The sequence below is a fragment of the Schistocerca gregaria genome, chromosome 3, assembly GCF_023897955.1.
Source record: "Schistocerca gregaria isolate iqSchGreg1 chromosome 3, iqSchGreg1.2, whole genome shotgun sequence".
Taxonomy (NCBI): Eukaryota; Metazoa; Arthropoda; class Insecta; order Orthoptera; family Acrididae; genus Schistocerca; species Schistocerca gregaria.
In genome coordinates this window covers 378369737-378394630 of record NC_064922.1, presented here as the reverse complement: position 1 = coordinate 378394630, position 24894 = coordinate 378369737, and the positions used below count along the sequence as shown (strand labels likewise).

The 24894-nt window shown below is 45.5% G+C and overlaps 1 protein-coding gene across 1 annotated transcript in view; it reads right to left on the bottom strand.

The window, feature by feature from the left end:
- Positions 1-24894, bottom strand: part of LOC126353899 (fatty acid synthase-like) — a 416829-nt gene that overhangs the window by 372520 nt on the left and 19415 nt on the right. Inside the window, exon 2 of the mRNA XM_050003123.1 lies at positions 347-488. Within this exon, the coding sequence (XP_049859080.1) occupies positions 347-488 (142 nt within the window). The remainder of the gene's footprint in view (positions 1-346; positions 489-24894) is intronic.

Genomic DNA, 24894 nt, shown 5'->3' with positions numbered 1-24894 from the left:
TTTGAGTATGATTTAGAACGTTCGGTGTTAAAAGAGTGCAAATAACTTCGCACGCCAAAATTTTTGGTGAGGAAGGTGGAATGAAGATTGAGACAGCTGGCCCTCACTTCTTTGAAGTAGTCTTTTCAAGAGGAGCACATTTGCCTTTTTTGTGCTCCAACAGGAGCATTTTTCAGCTGTATACAGTATTATTTCACAGATATGAACTAAACAGGTAAGTATTCTATTGGAGTGGCACTGCATCTCGACACATTCACACCCTCCGATGACTGAAGAAGAAGACATTATTTTATGAAACACAAAAAGCTCGGTCATAGAGAAAATCTACTGCAGATGAAAGGCTTACCAGTCCCCCAGCGGCACCCTTTGGAAGTCACCATGTTCTCGCCACTGTACAGCTTCTCCTTCAACTCCTCTATTGAGTCACATTCCGGGAAACGTCCGGACATGCCAGAGATGACGAGTGTTGGCCTCTGAGGAGTATCCATCTGCAAAAGACCAAAGAGAAAATGATTGTTACAAATCGCTGTTCTGTTAGAACGCCTATGTCATTTTCTTCACAACTGATCACATTAACAGATGCATAGCATTATTTCTTTTTATTCCTTTTCAAATATGAGCTATATAATTGTACATTATCTGATCAGCAGCATCTTGATAATCATTGGAGGTCACCTGAGTAACAAATCAATCAGGGACATTTCAATCCTTCTAAAATTGCCCGAGTCGACCTAGGCGAAGGGTGGTTGTAAATAATCGCCTGAAATCAGCAGAAGTAATCATTTGTGAGTTCCAAACTGCTACCAGCAGTCCAGCTAGTACAATGATTGTCTTGGGTAGTTAAAAAGAATGGGATGCAGTGATAAGAGCTGCACATTAGCCAAACATTTCTATAGTCACTAATAGGCGACGCTTGAGGTTGTGTAGAGATTGGCATCACTGGACAATGTTTGGAAACGAGAGATTTATGCAATGGAATGGTATTGATTTGACGAAAGCCTGGGGAACGTTACCTGTCATCATCTGTGGTACTAGCAGTGAAGCGCGGATGAGGTGGTATTATGGCATGGGGCTGCTCTTTCTGATTAGGATGTGGCCGTCTTTTTGCATTTACAAAACCGTTAAATTCGGAAGGATACGAACACGTTTCCCAGCATTGTGCGCTGTGGACAGTAGTAGAATAGTTAGGAGACGATTACTGTTTGTATCAGCATGACAATGCACCCTGTCATAAAGCAGCATCTGTGAAGCAAAGGTTTGAGGACAACCATGTTACTGGAATGGACTGGCCTGCCCAGCGTCCCGACCTGAAACCAATGGAACACCCTTGGCATCAGCTAGAACATCGATTTCGCTATAGACACCAGCGTCCTTTGGTTTCGGCTCTTGAGGAAGAATGGGTTGCCATCGCTCCAGATATATCCACACATTTTCTTCAAAGAGCCCCAGCAGACTGCAAGCAGTCATAAAGGCGAAGGGTGGACTCATTCATACTGATATCTACTAAGTGTCTGGATACTTTTGGTCACATAGTGTAGATGAGAAATACTCTTTAGAAGCTTCACGATCTGGCTAGACAGTGGGAAGTAACTGTCCCGTCAATCACAATTACAATGTGTCACCAGTATGTACGATTTTAATAATAATAACAATAAAATACATACATAAAAAAGTTTTGCATCACCTCAGTTCCCAGTGTTCCGGAACCTGTACAGAAAATTGGAATACAGATCAACATAAACATCATTTCCGCCCTTTTTATTGCTCATGAAAACTACATATTGCATGTTGTACCACCATACAGCGAGATCTTTAGAGGTGGTGGTCCAGATTGCTGTACACACCAGTACCTGTAATATCCAGCAGCACGTTCTCTTGCATTGATGCATGCCTGTATTCGTTGTGGCATACTATCCACAAGTTCATCCACGCACTATTGGTCCAGATTGTCCCACTCCTCAACGGCGATTCGGCGTAGATCCTTCAGAGTGGTTGGTGAATCACGTCGTCCATAAACAGCCCTTTTCATTGTACCTCAGACATGTTCAATAGGTTTCATCTCTGGAGAACATCCTGGCCACTCTAGTCGAGCGATGTTGTTATCCTAAGGGAAGTCACTCACAAGATGTTCACGAGGGGGCGCGAATTGTTGTCTATGAAGATGAATGCCTCGCTAATATGCTGGTGATTGGTTGCACTATCGTTTGGAGGATGGCATTCACATATTGTATAGCAGTTACAGCGCCTTCCATGACCACCAGCGGCGTACGAAGGCCCCACATAATGCCACCCCAAAAGAGCAGGGAACCTCCACCTTGCTGCACTCACTGGGGAGTGTGTGTAAGGCGTTCAGCTTGAGCACGTTGCACGTCTCTGACAATTGTTTGGCTGAAGGCATATGCGACACTCATCGGTGAAGAGAACGTGATGCCAATCCTGAGCGGTCCATTCAGTGTGTTGTTGCGCCCATCCGTACCGCTCTGCATGATGTCATGCTTGCAAAGACTGACCTCGCCAATGACGCCAGGAGTGAAGCTGCACATCAAGCAGTCTATTTCGCAGTTTGAGTCATAACACGACGTCTTGTGGGTGCACGAAAAGCATTATTAAACATGTTGGCGTTGCTGTCAGGGTTCCTCCGAGCCATAATCCGTAGGTAGCGGTCATCCACTGCAGTAGTATCCCTTGGACAGCCTGATCGATTCAAGTCATCGACAGTTTCTGTATCTCTGCATCTCCTCCATGTCCGAACAACATCGCTTTGGTCCACTTCGAGGCGCCTGGACACTTCCCTTGTTGAGAGCCCTTCCTGGCACAAAGTAACAATGCGGACGCGATCGAACCGCGGTATTGACCGTCTATGCGTGGTTGAACTACAGACAACAAGTGCCATGTACCTCCTACCTGATGGAATGACTGGAACTGATCAGCTGTCAGACCCCCTCTGTGTAATAGGTGCTGCACATGCATGGTTGTTTACATCTTTGGGCGAGTTTAGTGTCATCTCTGAACAGTCAAAGGGACAGTGTCTGTGATACAACATCCACAGTCAACGTCTATCTTCAGGAGTTCTGGGGACAGGAGTGATGCAAAACTTTTCTTGGTGTGTGTATATAAAATATTTTAATACAATAATAATAAAACTCTTAGTTACCGTGAAATACACAACCTCACAAAAAAGTGTAGCATCCAGAAGACATGGTCGGTTGTCAAAGTGAATTCGTACACATATAAACCAGCGGCAGGGATGTACGAGAAGCTTTCACTAAGTCATGTAATTTTTTTCCGATTTTATTCGGGATCTCGATACACCATATTATTACCCACTGTTTCGGCTTGAAAACCCCATTTTTCAACACAGTCTCCATTCAATGCAACGGTCTTATTCCACCTTAGTGAGAGGGTTTGTATGCCTGCACGGTACCACTCTACTGGTCGACATCAGAGCCAATGTCTTGCTGTATCAATAACTTCTCCGTCATCCAAATATTGCTTCCTGTGGAGTGTACCCTTCATTGGGCCAGACAGATGGAACTCGGAAGATGGGAGATCGAGGGTGAAGGGTAGATGAGGGAGAACATACCAACGAAGTTTTGTGAGCCCCTCTTAAGTGCGCTGACTTTTTGAGGCCTTGCATTATCATGGAGAAGGAGAAGTTAGTTTGCATTTTTGTGGCAGCGAACACGCTAATGTTGTTTCTTCAATTTCCTGAGATCAGCACAATACATTTCAGAGTTGATCGTTGCACCTTGACAGAGGACACAAAACAGAATAACCTCTTCAGAGTCCCACAAGCCGGCCGAAGTGGCCATGCTGTTCTAGGCGCTGCAGTTTGGAACCACGAGACCGCTGCGGTCGCAGGTTCGAATCCTTCCTGGGCATGGATGTGTGTGATGTCCTTAGGTTAGTTAGGTTTAACTTGTTCTAAGTTCTAGGGGACTAATGACCTCAGAAGTTGAGTCCCATAGTGCTCAGAGCCATTTAGTCCCACAAGACAGTCGCCAAAACTTTACTGGCTGAGGGTACGGCTTTGAACTTCTTCTTTGGAGAAGATGTGATGTGGCACCACCCCATGGATTCCGTTTTGTTTGCGTTTCGAAATAATGAACCCTTGTTTCATTACGTGTGACGATGATCGACAAAAAATTATCACGATCAGAGTGGTAACACGCAAGAAGACCGCTCTTGCTCTTTAAAGTCTTCTGTTTGGCGCCGTGGAACCCAGCGACGACACACCATTGGGTACTCCAACTGGTGGACGAACACTACCAACAGAGAAAGCGGCTAAGTTAGTGCGACCTTGTTGCGATGATGATAGACCTTTAACCAATGACTCGCCATGGCTTTGTTCGCTGTCAGGCATTCTGGAAACACCTATGAATATCAGTGATCCTCTGGTTTTCCGCCAAAAGAAACTCAATGGCAGCTCCCTGCTTGGAATGCACCTCCGTTACGGACGCCATTTTGAAGGCTGTGTACAGCGCCGTCACCTATCGGAACTACGTTGAACTATAGGATCTGAAGCGAGAATATTCCACTATGTCCCACTACAAATTCTGCGTTTTTTTCAACCGAAACTGGCTAAGAAAAATATGTGTTGCATTACTTATTTGTCTCTTCTCGTAAATGAGTAATACTATCGGCAGGTATGTAAATGAACATAGTTGCTATTCTCTGTGAGAGCTAGCATGGCCATCAGAATTCATTAGTGTTGTTCGTATTTAGCACTGTTATTAGGCCTGATAGGCTACATAAGGTGTGTGATCAATATCAGATTTTTTCCCCTTCCCAACCTTCGCGTTTTCCTTGAACACATCCGTACCCTATATATTGCCCTCCGTCTCGATCACTCTCCCCCCCTGGTGTCTCTCTTCCTCTCATCCCCCAACCCGTTGCTGTGCCTTTAGCGTTGTGTCCCAGCCTCTCTCCATCTCCACCTCATTTCCCAGCGCAACTTCTAGCATGTCCCCCACCCGGATGATGACCTTCACTCTGACATCTACCCTTCCTACCAACTCTAACCACACCTTCGGCCTTCCTCCTCCTCCTCAGGGCTCCCTCTCCTTCCACTCCCATATCCTGAGTGGCTTTCCCCTCGTATGCCCCCTCCCTCTCCTGTGCTCCTCTTCAGTGCCACTGCATTCCGCCCTACCTTGTCTTCCCTCTTCATCTCCTGCCCCACCTGTCTCCTGCCTCTTGGTGCACCCGCTGACGTCCCTAATCTTTTCATCCCGCCCCCTCCCATACTACACCTTGCTCTCCCCTCCTCTTCCGTCCTCTCCACCCTCACCCTCGGCAGGATCCACCTGGCAGTTTTATTCTTCATCATTGTGCTCCAAGTGGGTTTAAAGTGTGTTGTTCTGGAGTGTTTTTAATACTGTGGCCAACTTTTAACCTGTGCGTGTGACTTCAGTGTCTTTTTTTTTTTTTTGTTCTACAAATCACCAACTGTGTTTTTTAACTTTATGTCGACTTTTTTAATTGTCACCACATGAACGACTCCATGTCAGTATATTTTTACCTCCATTATTTCCCCTTACTCTGTTTTATGTCCCCCCTTTTTATCGCCTTATATGTAACATTTTCTTCTTGTATTAGCTGTCATGTCGCTAGGCTGAAGAGCGCCGGATTGTGCCGCTGACAGCCCTCCTCTGTCCATATGGGGCAGAGGAATGAAATCACAATAAAGAAAAAAAAATTAGGTATTGAGTGATCATTGTGAAGGACTTGGAGATGCTACATACTGATATGAGACTGCATTATAGGTACCCGAGGAAGTATGAAAGGGGCCTCATCACCAGCAAGGGTATCAAAAACCCTTTACACCTGGGTCTACCATCTGAGAACAGTTATCAGACGCTCTGCAACATTATTTCGTCCCATACCACTGATACGAGACAAGCAGCAGCCAGACTAGAGAATTACTGTCCCTGACACAGCCTGGTATTAACACTGCAACAAAAATAGCTGCATTTCGGGTAGCGTTGAGACGGAAAGCATTGACTGCTAATGAATGGCGTCACCTTGCGTTCAGTGATGAATTGTTGTTCTGCACTAACTCGCATGTTAGTCGTCAGCAAGTATGTTGGCAACTTGGGGAGATGTCACATTCTTCCAAAGTTTAGGAGAAGTATAGTTATGTTACACTTGGTATCATGGTGTAGGGAGCTGTTGGGTATGACTCCAGGTCACACCTGGTACTAATTGAGGGAACTCTGAGGATAGAATGTTGAGTCACAGATATCCTGAATTCTAGTGTGTTCCCTCTCATGCAATAGTATCATGGTACAATTTTCAGTTTTTGATCAGGACAACGCTCATCCAAACGTGGCACATTTCTCAATGAAATGTTTATTTCATGTTGAGGTACACCTGTGGCTAGCAAGATCTCACGGTCTGTTCCTGACAGTACATGTGTGGCATCAGCTCAATGTCAGATCTGTCCTATAGCAACCCTCATACCCATGGGCACTTCAAGGTCATTTCACTGTCCTACACCATTGCCGGTTAGTAATAATTTCAAATATTAGAAAAAATTCCGATAAAATATTATACCTCAAGTTTTGGTCTAAAATATGGTGGAGTACTTTCCAAGAGAAAATTCTTGCCAGCTGTTAGGAAAAAAATAAAAACTAACGTTACAAGAAATTTTGAAGAAAAATTTTTGTTTACTTCAACCTGTGGGGAAAAAAGTACTGACATATTTGGGCTGAAAATCGTATATGAACATTCTCAGAGTTTTTAGATGCGTGTGATACATATTATGTAGTGAAAACATAAAAGTACTCCGTGAGGAAAAAAATAAAATGCCGTAATAGGTGTGAAACGGTTCCACCTGTGAACCGGAAAATGTTATCAGTGATGAACTTAAGTTCTGTTGGACATTGTAGAAACTACCGGCGATAAATTTGTTAAGAAAACTATTAAATTAGCTTTGGTAATATCTGAGACATCATTGTTGCATCGTGTCACGTAAGATCGCATTTTATTTGCGAGAGACTCTGTAGGCGACAGTGCGCAAGTACTTGTTTGCCGCCACCAGGATTTCAGTTCCGGCGGCGCGCCTTAATACGACCGAGAATATTTCCTACCACCCAAATTATTTATTTGCAACTGTTACTGACCTTTCGTCACTGCAACCATCACTCAAACGTCGATATACGCTATACAAAAGTTAACTGTAGATACATTCAGGTCAACATTTCCTTTGAAGTCGAGGAAAATATATTTTTATACATGGTTTTGTGAAACAGAAGTGTTGTCGAAGTATACTACAACACTAGTGTCCTCAGCATGAAGTGAGTGCATTTTACACAAAACTTCTGTATTTTTCTATCTGTTGGATACTCTCCTCCTTCGTAGTACAGTTCTATGCACTAGTTTTTCATCACAATCGTCAAATTTCGTAATTTACGTTTTTAATTTACTGAATAAAAGCACATACTCTCATCTAGAAATTTTGCCAGTGTTACTGCAGTGTTAATACGGAATACATGCGATTTGGATAAACCACAAGGTTTCGTTGTCATTTTATGAACTTGCACAAAATTTATATCATTTCTGGCTGCCTCACTATTGGCCAGCTCAGTAAAAAAATCATCAGTACGTTCGATATGACAATTTTATGTTGTTTTTACGCTCAGTGACTGGAACAGCACTAGATATGGAGCCCTTGCTTCTGCATTTCACTCACTACCAAATACGCGTCAATGCACCGTAAAACAACAAGTGAACACACGATATCGCACAGAAACACGGAACATTCATCTGACGCTGACCTTCTGTACTGCTAACAGTGTACATGAAGCAACAGGAACTACGAGACTGGCGAATCACAAGGCTTAGCGCTGGCGGACTCTAGGAAAACGGCGTGATATTAAGGTGTCTAATTTCGTGACGGCTACTCTAGTGCCTGTATCCAGCGTATCAATGACCAGTTGAAAGAGTTGTGGCCCAGTTTGCCTCAGAAGAGGGTGTAACGGCTTAAGACTCATTCGCAACCACAACAGTGCTTGCGTTGGGTCAAAGGGGGTTCCAGTATCAATCTTATAAGTGGGTTCGCCGGCCGCTGTGACTGAGCGGTTCTAAGCGCTTCAGTCCGGAACCGCGCTGGTGCTATGTTCACAGGTTCGAGTCCTGCCTCAGGCATGGATGTGTGTGGTGTCTTTAGGTTAGTTAGGTTTAAGTAGTTCTAAGTCTAGGGGACTGATGATCTCAGATGTTAAGTCCCATAGTGCTTAGAGCCATTTGAGCCATTTGAACCATAAGTGGGTTCATACTGCCAACTTCTTTGGAAATTTTACTTGATTTTGTAATCACCGAAATAACATCATTTATGCTCTCTACCGAAGAAGTTTTTGGTGTTTCACTTTTTCTGTCTGATAGTGCATCTAAAGCGTTTAAAGTAATAATAACAGTTTGTTTACGTTAACGAATAGTATATTGTTTTGGCGTAACGTCCTAGAAATTGCAGTTTAGAAAGATGCAGAAGATTGGCCGAGGGGTCTGGGGCGCTGCAGTCATGGGCTGTGCGGCTGGTCCCGGCGGCGGTTGGAGTCCTCCCTCGGGCATGGATGTGTGTGTTTGTCCTTAGGATAATTTAGGTTAAGCAGTGTGTAAGATTAGGGATTGATGACCTTAGCAGTTAAGTCCCACTTGAACATTTTTGAAAGATGCAGCCTTTGGAATGGATACGTCCGAAAATTTGAGAGATATAAGGGGCGATCAAAGCACCATCATGTGAGTAATGGATTAGTGTAGCATTCTTTTCTTTTGGACATCGACAGAAGTAGATGACGCCGGGGGTTATTTTGAAAATTCTGACAACATACAGGGTGTTTCATAAAAATTACCGGTATATTTGAAACGGCAATAAAAACTAAACGAGCAGCGATAGAAATACACTGTTTGTTGCAATATGCTTGGGACAACAGTACATTTTCAGGCGGACAAACTTTCGAAATTACAGTAGATACAATTTTCAACAACAGATGGCGCTGCAAGTGATGTGAAAGGTATAGAAGACAACGCAGTCTGTGGGTGTGCCATTCTGTACGTCGTCTGTCTGCTGTAACCGTGTGCTTTCCACAACGTGCAAGTGTGCTGTGGACAACATGGTTTATTCATTAGAACAGAGGATTTTTCTGGTGTTGGAATTCCACCGCCTAGAACACAGTGTTGTTGCAACAAGACGAAGTTTTCAACGGAGGTTTAATGTAACCAAAGGACCGAAAAGCGATACAATAAAAGATCTGTTTGAAAAATTTCAACGGACTGGGAACGTGACGGATGAACGTGCTGGAAAGGTAGGGCGACCGCGTACGGCAACCACAGAGGGCAACACGCAGCTAGTGCAGCAGGTGATCCAACAGCGGCCTCGGGTTTCCGTTCGCTGTGTTGCAGCTGCGGTCCAAATGACGCCAACGTCCACGTATCGTCTCATGCGCCAGAGTTTACACCTCTATCCATACAAAATTCAAACGCGGCAACCCCTCAGCGCCGCTACCATTGCTGCACGAGAGACATTCGCTAACGATATAGTGCACAGGATTGATGACGGCGATATGCATGTGGGCAGCATTTGGTTTACTGACGAAGCTTATTTTTACCTGGACGGCTTCGTCAATAAACAGAACTGGCGCATATGGGGAACCGAAAAGCCCCATGTTGCAGTCCCATCGTCCCTGCATCCTCAAAAAGTACTGGTCTGGGCCGCCATTTCTTCCAAAGGAATCATTGGCCCATTTTTCAGATCCGAAACGATTACTGCATCACGCTATCTGGACATTCTTCGTTAATTTGTGGCGGTACAAACTGCCTTAGACGACACTGCGAACACCTCGTGGTTTATGCAAGATGGTGCCCGGCCACATCGCACGGCCGACGTCTTTAATTTCCTGAATGAATATTTCGATGATCGTGTGATTGCTTTGGGCTATCCGAAACATACAGGAGGCGGCGTGGATTGACCTCCCTATTCGCCAGACATGAACCCCTGTGACTTCTTTCTGTGGGGACACTTGAAAGACCAGGTGTACCGCCAGAATCCAGAAACAATTGAACAGTTGAAGCAGTACATCTCATCTGCATGTGAAGCCATTCCATCAGACACGTTGTCAAAGGTTTCAGGTAATTTCATTCAGAGACTACGCCATATTATTGCTTCGCATCGTGGATATGTGGAAAATATCGTACTATAGAGTTTCCCAGACCGCAGCGCCATCTGTTGTTGACAATTGTAACTACTGTAACTACTGTAATTTCGAAAGTTTGTCTGCCTGAAAATGTACTGTTGTCCCAAACATATTGCAACAAACGGTGTATTTCTATCGCTGCTCGTTTAGTTTGTATTGCCGTTTCAAATATATCGGTCATTTTTGAAATACCCTGTAGGAGGAAGTGCTGCGGAATCTGAAAGGATTCGAGAAGGTGAATTTGTGGAGAAATGTTTTGGCTTCTCACAAGTAGATAGATTAATTAAAGCTGCCACAATTAAAGAGAAAGAAGACCTCACAAATATAAGTGTTATTTCCGCAGAAGGTATAGCATTAGACAGACTTGAGGTAGTGTGGGATTATTGGAAGAACCAGATCCTGAAACTGTAGAAGAATCTTAAGGACAACCTATAATAGATGTTGCAGTTTTTGGTGAAAAAGTTCCTTGTTTCCTTGATAGGGGTTCAAATGTATGTGTGGTGTTTAAAATATTTTATAGATGCTAGTCCCATTCAGAAACAAATAGTGATTATACCCGTCTCTAGGATAAACACTGCATTAGCCACAGGTAAAAGAAATAAAGCAGTAACTCAGGAGGTCATGTTACCAGTAAGGATTCAGGGTGAGCAACTGTGCCAGAATATCCTGATATTTTTGGGTTAAATGTGGAGATGTTTGTTGGGGCAGATTTTTTCCAAAAATACAAAGGGAAGGTCTTTTTTAGGGTATAACGAGTCTGTCATTATCGTAGATGGAAAGCGTTTGACAGAGCTATTTGCAGGAAAAATCGACATCCGGGAGGTGAGCAACGTGATGTACCTATATATTGCTACAGGAAAAAAGAAGATATTGTGGGGTACAATGCATGTGGAGCAAGGAAGAAAATAGTCCCCGATGAAATAGAAAACATCAGGGTCAGAATTGAAGAAAAGTAGAGGAGTTGGTGGATTTGACAGAAATGCAGAAAGATGATGGAGACAGAAGTAACTAACTGGCCTTAGGGGACGAGCATTCTTTTCAACGTCAGGTGTCTGACGAACACCAGGCAAGTAGTCGTGGGTCAGTGACTGTTTAGAATATTCAAAATATTGGGTCAGACTAAATATCTTCTGGCAGCTTTCGGGTGTAAATCTGTAACAGAGACAGTCGCCAAAATTGCCATCACTGACGTCGGGATATTAAATGTTGACTTGATAGCCATTTTGTGTGTTCTAAAGACAATAAACCAGCTTACAGAAAATTGTAAACTTTTTCAAATAAGTCATACAAGAATCCCGAACACCCGGCAGTTTAACTAACTTTCAGCTGCTGCCCATGGATTGGAGTTATGCGGTCTTTGCGTGGTGGGTATTTAGTCGAATTTTCGTCAACGCTGCTTTTGTCGGCTAAACCAATATCTACCACTGCAGAGTGAAGGGGCAGACAATTTGAAGCCTACCCAGGTGGGTGAACTCATTGTTTAAAGGACAGCGAGAGACCAATCAGTTCCGCAGCAGACTGTTTGCTGTTAGATCCTAGGCGTTTTATAAGTTCAAACATCACAATGTTCGTGGGAAACAGAGCTGTTCTATTCACAAACGATATCTTGAAAACAATAGATGCAAATAAACAAGTATGTTCTATCTTCCTAGATCCGCCTGGATAGCCACGCTTGTTAGCAAGCTACTTCAGGGATTCGAGCAAACAGATTTCAAGATCACACGCACTGTGGCGCTAATATCTAGAAGAATTCAGTTCAGGGATTAAACTCTATGGCACTACAGTAGATTCACTTGTCAAGAGTAGTCGATTGAGGTAAGGGAGTCGTTATTGTGAAGGTGCTTTGCGCCACTCTCCACTGCCGCAGTCGGTCCTTCGTGGGGACTTACGACTGAAGAGGAGTGCTAGGGAGGGAAAGGGGAGGGGGATTGCAGCGACAATCTCACGAGTATCCCTCTTCCGCTCTGTATACAGCCTGTACGAAGGAGAAACGTGGTAAATAGTAAGGAATTGTGTAAGGTGACTGATATATTGGTTCCTGTCTAGGAGCTGTCTTGCTGAGCTACTTGATATCTAGCGCTGTAGATCTCGCTCACCTCTCGGAAGCTTTCAAAACCTAAACCGCGTGTGGCCGTGCGGTTCTAGGCGCTTCAGTCTGGAACTGCGTGATCGCTACGGTCGCAGGTTAGAATCGTGCCTAGGGCATGGATGTGTGTGATGTCCTTAGGTTAGTTAGGTTTAAGTAGTTCTACGTTCTAGGTGACTGATGACCACAGATGTTACGTCCCATAGTGCTCAGAGCCATTTGAACCATTTGAACCTAAACCGCTGAATGTTGCGCCAATAACTCACACTCAAGATGGGAAGGAGAAAATGTCGATATACTAGTGTAAAATGAGATACACTACACTCATGCTAATAAATTAAGGATAATGCTGATACATGGTGAAACAACGCTCTGGTGGGCGGTTTGCGAGTTTAAATCACTTCGGGGTATGACAATGCGGTGCATTTGACGTGCGGTCGTAGCACGGTAGCGCTGGCAACAGTCCACATACGCAGAGGTGTGTTGGTGCATGTCAGAGAACGGTGCAGCGAGTAAGTGTGCAGACATTTTCAGACGTGCTAATGGTGATTGTCTGTTGAAAATGGCTCAAAGAACGCATGTTGATGACCTTATGAGGGGTAGAATACTAGGGCGACTGGAGGCTGGTCAAACACAGCAGGTCGTAGCACGGGCCCTCCTTGTGCCAAAAGTGTGATCTTAGAATGGTGGCAATGATTCCAGCGTCCAGGTGCTACAGTACGGGACGTCCACGGTGTACAACACCACAAGAAGACCGATATCTCACTATCAGTGCCCGCAGACGGCCACGGAGTACTACTGGTAGCCTTGCTCGGGACCTTACCGCAGCCACTGGAACAGTTGTCTCCAGACATACAGTCTACAGACGACTGAACAGACAGGGTTTATTCGCCCGGAGACTTGCAAGGTGTATTCCACCGACCTCTGCTCACAGGAGAGCCCGTAAAGCCTGATGTCAAGAACACAGAACATGTTATTGGAACAGTGGTCCCAGGTTATGTTCACGGTCGAGTCCAGGTATAGTCTGAACAGTGATTCTCGCCGAGTTTTCATCCGGCGTGAACCAGGAACCAGATACCAACCCCTTAATGTCCTTGAAAGGGACCTGTATGGAGGTCATGGTTTGATGGTGTGGGGTAGGATTATGACTGGTGCACGTACACCCCTGCATGTATTTGACAGAGGAACTGTAACAGGTCAGGTGTATGGGGATGTTATTTTGCACCAGTATGTCCGCCTTTACAGGGGTGCAGTGAGTCCCACCTTCCTCCTCATGGATGATAACGCATGACCCAACCGAGGAGCCATGGTGGAGGAGTACCTTGAAACAGAAGATATCAGGCGAATGGAGTGGCCTCCCTGTTCTTCAGACCTAAACCCCCTCGAGCACGTCTGGAATGCTCTCGATCGACGTATCTCTGCACGTCTTCAAACCCCTACGACACTTCAGGGGCTCCGACAGGCACTGGTGCAAGAATGGGAGGCTATACCCCAGCAGCTGCTCGACCACCTGATCCAGAGTATGCCAACCCGTTGTGCGGCCTGTGTACGTGTGTATGGTGAACATATCCCATATTAATGACGGGGTACCAAACAGCGGCGTTTTGTAACACATGTGGTTCAGGATGGTTTTCTCAACTTACCACCAATACCGTGGAATTAAAGACCTGTGTCGTGTGTGTTCTCTATGTTTCTTTGCCATTAGCGCCAGTTTTGTGTAGTACCACGTTGTGTGGCACACTCCTAACCATCCCTAGCACCTAGCGAGGTGGCGCAGTGGTTAGACACTGGACTCGCATTCGGGAGGACGTCGGTTCAATCCCGCGTCCGGACATCCTGATTTAGGTTTCCCGTGATTTCCCTAAATCACTCCAGGCAAATGCCGGGATGGTTCCTCTGAAAGGGCACGGCCGACTTCCTTCCCTAATCCGATGAGACTGATGACCACGCTGTCTGGTCTCCTTCCCCAAAACAACCAACCAACCATCCCTAGCTCCACTGTTTCCGTTGTGATAGTGGAGCAGAAACGTGAAAGGACACCCACAGCAGAAAAGTGAACTGGCCGTCCTCATCTGTTGACTGACAGAGACCGCTGATTGTTGAAGAGGGTCGTAATGTGTAATAGGCAGACATCTACCCACACTATCATCAAGTGCCAGGAATTCCAAATTGCATTCGGATCCACTGCAAGTACTATGACAATTAGGCGGGAGGTAAGAAGACTTGGATTTCATGGTCGAGCGGCTGCTTAGAAGCCACACATCACACCAGTAAATGCCAAACGGCGCCATGCTTGGTGTAAGAAGCGTAAACATTGGACGATTGAACAGTGAAAAAACGTTGTGCGGAGTGACGGATCATGTTAGACAATGTGGCGATCCGATGGTATGATGTGTGTATGGCGAATGCCAGGTGAACGTCATCTGCGAGCGTGTGTAGTGCCGCCGCGCGGAATTAGCCGAGCGGTCCAGGGCGCTGCAGTCATGGACTGTGCAGCTGGTCCTGGAGGAGGTTCAGGTCCTCCCTCGGGCATAGGTGTGTGTGTGTGTGTTTGTCCTTTTCGAATAATTACTGCACGTAGGCCCCAGCCCTCTCTCCTGCATCCCCGCCCTCCCTCACCCCCAACCTACTCTATTGTCAGGAATTTCGAATTTTGGTGGGATTTCTAACTTTGGCGGGAATTTCGAATTTCGGTGGAATTTCTTTGCCCCAGGGCTGTGCTGACATCTCACCCCACCCCCACCCTGGAATTGGCGGAAAATTATAATTGGTCGTGTCCTTTCTGGGAATCAAACCCTGGTCCTCTTGGAAGGAAAGACCAAGTGCAGCCCCTTAACACTATTATACCACTAGAGGCACTTAGAATTGACAGGAAATTAAAAATGGCAGTGTCCTTTACGGGACTCGGACTCTCATTTTTCGGGAAGGAAAGCCCAAGTACACCCCCCAATACATGGAAACTGTCCAGATGCAGGAGAGGAAGGTTAGGTCAGTGTACTTTACTTATTTTGGTCAGGAAAATGAAGTAAAGATAGGTCCCAATTACGTAATTAATCATAAAGATTGGGCCAAATTACACAAATATATGTGTTGCGCTACAGAAGGACAGCCTAAAATCGCAATACAACTCAAAAACTGACGATACCATACAACTGGTGTTATCCTGCTTGGAAAAAATTTCGCAATACCGCTCGAAACTAGAGACAGACACACTCAAACTCTACCCTTCACCTACAAGCTGAGGGGAAAAAAGGGCTGAGATGTAAGGTAGTATCTTTATTCTTTTTGGCTGGAAATACGTTGAACTATTGAGATGCTGGTGTTGGATAGAGAGGAGTTCAAAAAGTGTTTTAGCTGTAAGCATACAGCTGAGGACAGTATCTACACTCATGGAAATTGAATTAAGAACACCGTGAATTCATTGTCCCAGGAAGGGGAAACTTTATTGACACATTCCTGGGGTCAGATACATCACATGATCACACTGACAGAAACACAGGCACATAGACACAGGCAACAGAGCATGCACAATGTCGGCACTAGTACAGTGTATATCCATCTTTCGCAGCAATGCAGGCTGCTATTCTCCCATGGAGACGATCGTAGAGATGCTGGATGTAGTCCTGTGGAACGGCTTGCCATGCCATTTCCACCTGGCGCCTCAGTTGGACCAGCGTTCGAGCTGGACGTGCAGACCGCGTGAGACGACGCTTCAACCAGTCCCAAACATGCTCAATGGGGGACAGATCCGGAGATCTTGCTGGCCAGGGTAGTTGACTTACACCTTCTAGAGCACGTTGGGTGGCACGGGATACATGCGGACGAGCATTGTCCTGTTGGAACAGAAAGTTCCCTTGCCGGTCTAGGAATGGTAGAACGATGGGTTCGATGACGGTTTGGATGTACCGTGCACTATTCAGTGTCCCCTCGACGATCACCAGAGGTGTACGGCCAGTGTAGGAGATCGCTCCCCACACCATGATGCCGGGTGTTGGCCCTGTGTGCCTCGGTCGTATGCAGTCCTGATTGTGGCGCTCACCTGCACGGCGACAAACACGCATACGACCATCATTGGCACCAAGGCAGAAGCGACTCTCATCGCTGAAGACGACACGTCTCCATTCGTCCCTCCATTCACGCCTGTCGCGACACCACTGGAGGCGGGCTGCACGATGTTGGGGCGTGAGCGGAAGACGGCCTAACGGTGTGCGGGACCGTAGCCCAGCTTTATGGAGACGGTTGCGAATGGTCCTCGCCGATACCCCAGGAGCAACAGTGTCCCTAATTTGCAGGGAAGTGGCGGTGGGTTCCCCTACGGCACTGCGTAGGATCCTACGGTCTTGGCGTGCATCCGTGCGTCGCTGCGGTCCGGTCCCAGGTCGACGGGCACGTGCACCTTCCACCGACCACTGGCGACAACATCGATGTACTGTGGAGACCTCACGCCCCACGTGTTGAGCAATTCGGTGGTACGTCCACCCGGCCTCCCGCATGCCCACTTTACGCCCTCGCTCAAAGTCCGTCAACTACACATACGGTTCACGTCCACGCTGTCGCGGCATGCTACCAGTGTTAAAGACTGCGATGGAGCTCCGTATGCCACGGCAAACTGGCTGACACTGATGGCGGCGGTGCACAAATGCTGCGCAGCTAGCGCCATTCGACAGCCAACACCGCGGTTCCTGGTGTGTCCGCTGTGCCGTGCGTGTGATCATTGCTTGTACAGCCCTCTCGCAGTGTCCGGAGCAAGTATGGTGGGTCTGACACACCGGTGTCAATGTGTTCTTTTTTCCATTTCCAGGAGTGTATTATTGTTTGGCGTCTGAGTTCGCTACATATGCATGCTGAACAACCACCCTTAAGCCCAGGTAACCGAAGCCCGTACACGATACCACAATTGATGGAAGAAATGCGTGACAGTTCTAATAACACTTCTAAACTGTCGTGAAGAAACCAGCACTCGTAATGAATGGATCATAATGCAACACATGTACTGGCGAAAATCGTCATCCTAAAACACTGCAGAGGGGCAGTAGTGAATGTGCATTCCCCTTGATGTACAATCACAAACTGCCTAAAATCGATACCCCTCATCCCTCTCCTCTCTCCCTCCTCTCCCCCTCCATCCATCCACCTGTGGGGAGGACGCAGGCTTTTTCAAAGCGAGCGTCCTTCAGTTTTTCTCTGGCCAACAGCCGTCCCCTCATGGTCGCTGGTCACACCAAGCCCTCCGCTGCCTTCTGCGGTCACTTGCGGCGCACGGCCGGCCTTCAAGCGACGGTCCTACACAACACAAAAGGGAAATTTAACAGCACGACCACGCCCCTCCGGAGAACGCTCCACATGGCTTTTATAAAGACTGATGCTTGCGAAGAACGAAGTCTTCCACCTAAAGCAGCCACAGCCTCACACTGCAGTGTGTTCAGTACAATAGCTCTGGCGAGCACGCCACTGGGTGGTCAGCGATATCGACGCTGACAAAAACTACACATACACTAGAGCATGACACTGGCATACCTCAGAAGAAAAACTGTCATAAATGAGGGCTATACTGAACGCGTGCTGTTTATCTATAGGGACAGCCGAGACCTCTTCAGGAACTCAGCCAAGCCATTCCCAGAAATGGACTGTAACATTTGTATTTAAAATCAACGCAACTCCTATAATGAAGCAACAATTAAAAAGGAAAGCGCAAACGTGGCGAAAATAAATGTCCTCTTTCTACGAAAATAGGCACAGTGCATTTTCTTTTAGTTTTATGAGCTAAATAGGTGTAGTATTTATGTTAACTGCAGGTTACAATTCGCATCTCATTATTTTGTGACATCCAACGAAGTGCGCCGCCACCGATCACAAATGATCAGGAGAGACATGTCCACACTGCATAAAATCAAGAAAAAATAACTTCGACTATTTTACTGCGTAAATTACCAATCACTGCAGAATGTCCTCATTATCTCAAAACTGTCATCAGAGCGAAGAAAAAGGGAGATTTCAAACTCCAAAGCAAAAAAAAAAAAACATCTATATTAAGCAATTTCTTTCAGCTTGATGAACAAATTATACGACCTGAGAGTGTCTCCCGCATTCAGTGTCAGTAAATAAACTGTCATGCACGTGTGTATTGCAAAAATTTCAGACAATTCTTCACGCCATTGGCTCACGTGTCGGAAAAGAAACACATGTATTTTACATTTGACAACATGTAGCTATAATTCAAGAGGACATAGCTGTTTTGTTAACTGTGACAGGTCCCGTTTTACCAGTGCGATACTATATTACACTAGCATTTACAATGCTATATCATACTTGCATTTATGAAACAAATCGTGAGAGGCTGTCTCGCCCTGTGTAGGTGGGAGATTAAAATTACGTTCAAAATGCAACGAAAAAAAAGCCTGTCAAGAATCATTCCGTGGTGCCCTAGCCATCTCCTGAACCCACCAGACAACACGTCATTGATAACAATTTGATATGCTAAATAATTAAATTGGTCATGAGACTCACTTTGCATGACGAGTAATATTTTCAGTAGTCAGATTACACTCACTAGGTATGTCAAATGGGTATCTGTAGAGGGAGGATGACGTTCTTTTCGTGGAACACCAACATTTGACTGCAGAGGGATTCTACATCCTACATTTTGCTTAACGAGCGCTCTATTAAAAACACAATCGTAGTGACTATGTTACCATCACCCTGGATAAAAAGCGGTCTTGAGGCTATAGGCACACACATGAGTCGCTGATAGCGTTACGCTTTCTGGTAGAAAGGCTGTCTGCGATTTGGAATCAAGTATATCCATTTGACCACATACTTGCGTTGGATCCTGTAGAGACGTCTCTTAATGACTACAGCTACTGGTAAATCATATTTGTCTCACTCTCGTATCTCGTTTGCAGCTTTGTCCATGTCTAAGACCTGCATCTCGTGGAGAAACAGGACGGGTTGATTTAATGTGACAGGACCGCGTTTTGACCACTCGGTGAGAATGGGAACATGTCGTAGCTTCGCCAACTATGTACAATGTGTAAGGCCAGCGCCAAAAGATGATTTCCCCTGCAACACGAGGTAATAGAACAGATAGTATGAACATTCATGGTGGTATCTCTTCCTAATGGAAGACTCCACATCATACAGAGCATTGGGGAAGGACGAGGATTTTGCTACAACCGTTCGCTCGACGAAAGATCCATACCCAAAACTGGAATGTTGCACAGGTCACACCAATATTCAAGAAAGGTAGTAGGAGTAAACCACTAAATTACAGACCCATATCGTTAACGTCGATAAGCAGCAGGATTGTGGACCATATATTGTGTTCGAACATTCTGAATTACCTCGAAGAAAACGGTCTATTGACACACAGTGAACATGGGTTTAGAAAACATCGTTCCTGTAAAACACAACTAGCTCTTTATTCACATGAAGTGTTGACTACTATTGACAAGGGATTTCAGATCGATTCCGTATTTCTGTATTTCCACAAGGCTTTTGAGACTGTACCACACAAGCGGCTTCTAGTGAAATTGCATGCTTATGGAATATCATCTCAGTTGCGTGACTGATTTTGTTATTTTCTGTCAGAGATGTCACAGTTCGTAGTAATTGACGGGAAGTCATCGAGTAAAACAGAAGTGATTTCTGGCATTCCCCAAGGTAGTATTATAGGCCCTTTGCTGTTCCTTATCTGTATAAACGATTTGGGAGACAATCTGAGCAGTCCAGTTTGTGGATAACGCTGTCGTTTATCGACTAATAAAGTCATCAGAAGATCAAAACAAACTGCAAAACGATTTAGAAAATATGTCTGAATGGTGCGAAAAGTGGCAGTTGACCGTAAATAAAGAAAAGGAACTCGTTAAACTTCGGTTACACGATAAATCAGTCTAATATAAAAGCCATAAATTCAACTAAATACTTAGATATTACAATTACTATCAAATTAAATTAGAATGAATATATAGAAAATGTTGTGGGGAAGGCTAACCAAAGACTGCGTTTCATTGGCAGGACACTTAGAAAATGTAACAGACCTACTAAGAATGCTTACACTACACTTGTCCGTCCTCTTTTAGAATATTGCTGTGCGGTGTGGGATCCTTACCAGATAGGACTGACGGGAGTACATCGAAAAAGTTCAATGAAATGCAGCACGTTTTTAATTATCGCGAAATATGGGAAGAGTGTCACAGAAATGATACAGGATTTGGGCTGAACATCATTAAAAGAAAGGCGGTTTTCGTTGCGACGGAATCTTCTCACGAAATTCCAATCACCAACTTTCTCCTCCGAAAGCAGAAATATTTTTTTGAGACCAACCTACATAGGGAGAAACGATCACTACGATAAAATAGGGCAAATCTGAGCTCATACGGAAAGATATAGATGTTCATTCTTTCCGCGTGCTATACAAAATTGAAATAATAGAGAATTGTGAAGGTGGTTCGATAGCCCTCTGCCAGGCACTTAAATGTGATTTGCAGAGTGTCCATGTAAATGTAGATGTAGTACATCTCCAAATTATATACAGGTACTCCAGTCCGAAGAAGATACGCGTCTCTCAGGGGCCACTCATGTTTATCACCCAAACATTCTCTCCCACATCGGTATTTTGTACCATCCAACAGAGAAAACCTGTGAACTATAAAAACTCCGCTAACATCATCCATTAGAGAACTTGATAAGATATTATATTGTCCCTATTTTCTGATATATCTGAAACAAATACAGTCCGCCCTCCGGCACTGATGATATTTGGCGATCCTATTAAATAAACAGGTATGGGTTCATTGGAGCAGGTGGCTTCTTGATCGAAGTGGCTTCCACAGACCAGTGTAAAGTTACATCACCTGTACTGTATCCAGCAGACTATCAGTCACACGAGAGAGCTCCTGTATTGCTCCTTCATAAGCAGTTTAATACATTGTTTTTTCGTTTGTAACACATCCAATCAGTGTACACTGCCACACACTATGTTTTTTTACCATGATTTAGAGGTCCTTGTCAGCTGCTGCTAAACCACTATTAACATGATTCGATCCTTTGAGTCTCACAGAAAGTTGAACACGACATGGAGTAAACTATACAGCTACCACAACACAGACTGGTAGAAATAAAACACAGATGCGATGTTTCTCATTGACAAAAATGTGGAAGACATCGAACATATGGAAACTGGAAGAGTTTGCAGTATTGCAGGGTGCTTCCAATAGCTATTAAAAGGTGATGACATGTACAGTTAATCTTATCTTCCCCACTGACAGGGTAGCGGAGGTCTCAGTGTTCCACTTCGAAAAGCATTGTTCCTTCATTTTGCAGTCATGTACATGATTACTGTTCCAGTGTTGACCATCGCCATAAGGTACTATTCACAAAACGTGCGAGGCAGTACAAATAAAAAAGGTACTGCTGTCTTATTGGGAGAAAAAATTTAAAAAATAAAAACATGTGAAGGGTATCACAGCATATGGAAATAGGACGAATCTGCCGCATTGAGGATCACTTCCAAACAACTGTATGAAGGTGATGACCTCTACATTTAATCCCATGCTCCACAGCAACAAGCTAGTGAAGGAGAGGAAGCATCAAGCAAACATTCTTTAAGCACACATTCTGAACCATATTGTCCATAGACAGGGCGTAGCTTAATACAAGTATATAGTGAATACACACAAGTGGATGCTGAGACAAAAATTACGGAATGGGCAGAAGTACAAAGCAGGAAAAAAGTCATTGTGCCTCGAAGATTCACAAACTCTTTCACAATAACATTAGAACCGAGGTAACTACGCAGTCTTATATTTTGACTTTTGATGGATAGACACTCTAATAGTAGATAATAGTATCGAACAAGGGGTGAGATATTCTGAGAGGACGAAAGTTATTGGATACCTCCTAATATCGTATCGAAACTCCTCTTGCCTAGCGTAGTGCAGCAGTTCGACGTAGCATGGACTCCACAAGTCGCTGGAAGTCCCCTACAGAAAAATTGAACCTTACTGCCTCTATTGCTGTCCATAATAGCGAAAGAGTTGCTGGTGCAGCATTTTGTGCTCGAACTGACGTCTCAATTACGTCTCGTTACAGGTGATCTGTGTGGCCAATTAACTCGTTCGATTTGTCCAGAATGTTCTTCAAACCAACCACAAACAATGGTGGACCGGTGTCATGGCGCATTGTCATCCACAAAAATTCCATCGTTGTTTGTGAACATGAAGTCCATAAATGGCTGTAAATGGTTTCCAAATAGCGGAACGTAACCATTTCCAATCAATGATCGCTTCAGTTGGATCAGAGGATTTAGTCAATTATATGTAAACACAGCCAACACCTATATGGAGCCATCACCAGCTTGCTCAGTGCCTCATTGACAACTTTGGCCCATGACTTCATGGGGTCTGCATCACACTCGAACCCTATCACCATCTCTTACCAGCTGAAATCGGGACTCATCTGACGAGGCCACGGTTTTCCAGTCGTCTATGGTACAATAGATATCGCCACGAGTCCGGGAGAGGCACTGCAGGCGATGTCATGCTGTTAGCACAGGCATTCGTGTCGGTTGTCTGCTGCCGTGGCCCATAATCGCCATATTTTTCCGCACTGTCATAACGGATATGTTCGTCATACGTTCCACAACGATTTCTGCAGTCATATCACGCAGTGCTGATTGTCTGTTAACAATGACAACTCTACGCAGACGCTGCTGCTCTCGATCGTTAAGTGAAAGCCACCGGCCACTACGTTGTCGTGGTGAGATGTAATGACTGAAATTTGGTATTCTCGACACACGCTTGACACTGTAGATCTCGGAATATTGGATTCCCTAACGATTTGTATTTGTCCAATGCATCTAGCTCCACCTACCACTCTGCAATCAAAGTCTGTTTATTCTCAGCGTGCGGCCATAGTCACGTCGGAAACCTTTCCATATGAATCACCCACCGACCTGTGTGGCCGAGCGGTTCTAGGCGCTTTAGTCTGGAACTGGGCGACCGCTACGGTCGCAGGTTCGAATCCTGCCTCGGGCAGTGTCGCCCTAACCGCCGTCTGCTTCACGTCTGCTGTGCAGCGAGCTACCTTAATTTAAGTATTAACTGTATTTTTCTTACTTGTCACTTCTTCTTCGGTGTGTTTTTGCTTTTAGGAAGCTTTAATTGCCGAGTGCTAGTAATAGTGTTCCATAGATTTCGTTTTTGTTTTGAATACAGTCAGAGAGAGTCCCTTTAGTCAGCCATAGTGCCAGTGTTTGTTTTGAATACAGTCCAGAGACAGGTAGTGCTATTTTCATTATTTTCTACAAGAAGTGGTTAGCAATCACAGTTTAGTCAATAATCAGAAGCCTTTAGTGAATTAGCAGTATAGTTAAAAGTTGATTAAGTCTCTTCAGTAAATTGATTCCTTAGGAGGGATAGGATGTGTGACTGCTGTGTACGGACGCAGGAGGAGCTGACCACTCTTCGCGAACAGCTGAGCGTGTTGATGGCCGCGGTCAGCCGTCTTCGGGATGCTGCCTCGGAGTGTAGCGGCAGTCTGGTGCGTCGCAAGGTACACCCCAGGTGTTACATGCTTCACCCACTGTCCCTGCTGTCGAGACATCTTCGCGGGTACCGGGCGCGGCTGGGCCACCCGCTCCCCAAGGGGAGTGGCGGGTTCAGCGGCGTTCGCGGCGCAGGAGGCGGAGGGTAAATGTAGAGGCTGGCCGTGTGGCATCGCCCGCTCTGCCTGTGAGTGGACATTGTGCTGCTCCTTCAGCAACGTCCGAGCATGCACTCGGGGGGAGGGGTTTATTAGTTATTGGGAGTTCCAACGTTAGGCGGGTGATGGAGCCCCTTATGGAAATAGCGGAAAGGTCGGGGAAGAGGGCCAGTGTTCACTCTGTCTGCTTCCCGGGGGTTCTCATCCGAGATGTGGAGGAGGCCCTACCGGCGGCGATAGAGAGCACTGGGTGCAGCCGACTGCAAATTGTTGCTCATGTCGGCACAAATGACTCCTGCCGTCTGGGTTCAGAGGTCATCCTCAGTTCGTACAGGCGGTTGGCGGAGTTGGTGAAGGCGGAAAGCCTCGCTCGCGGGGCGGAATCGGAGCTAACTATTTGTAGTATCGTTCCCAGAACCGATCGCGGTCCTCTGGTTTGGAGCCGAGTGGAAGGCTTAAACCAGAGGCTCAGACGATTCTGCGGAGAGCTGGGGTGCAAATTTCTCGACCTCCGCTATCAGGTGGAGAAATGTAGGGTCCCCCTGAATAGGTCAGGCGTGCACTACACGCCGGAAGCGGCTACGAGGGTAGCGGAGTACGTGTGGAGTGCACGTGGGGTCTTTTTAGGTTAGAGAATTCCCTCCCTAGGCCCGACAAGACGCCTCCTGAGACGCGGCAAGGCAGGAGTAGGCAAAATGCAACAGGGAATAACAATATTAATGTGCTAATAGTAAACTGCAGGAGCGTCTATAGAAAGGTCCCAGAACTGCGCTCATTAATAAACGGTCACAACGCGCATATAGTATTAGGGACAGAAAGTTGGCTGAAACCACATGTAAACAGTAATGAAATCCTAAACTCAGATTGGAATGTATACCGCACAGACAGGCTGGACAGTGAAGGGGGAGGCGTGTT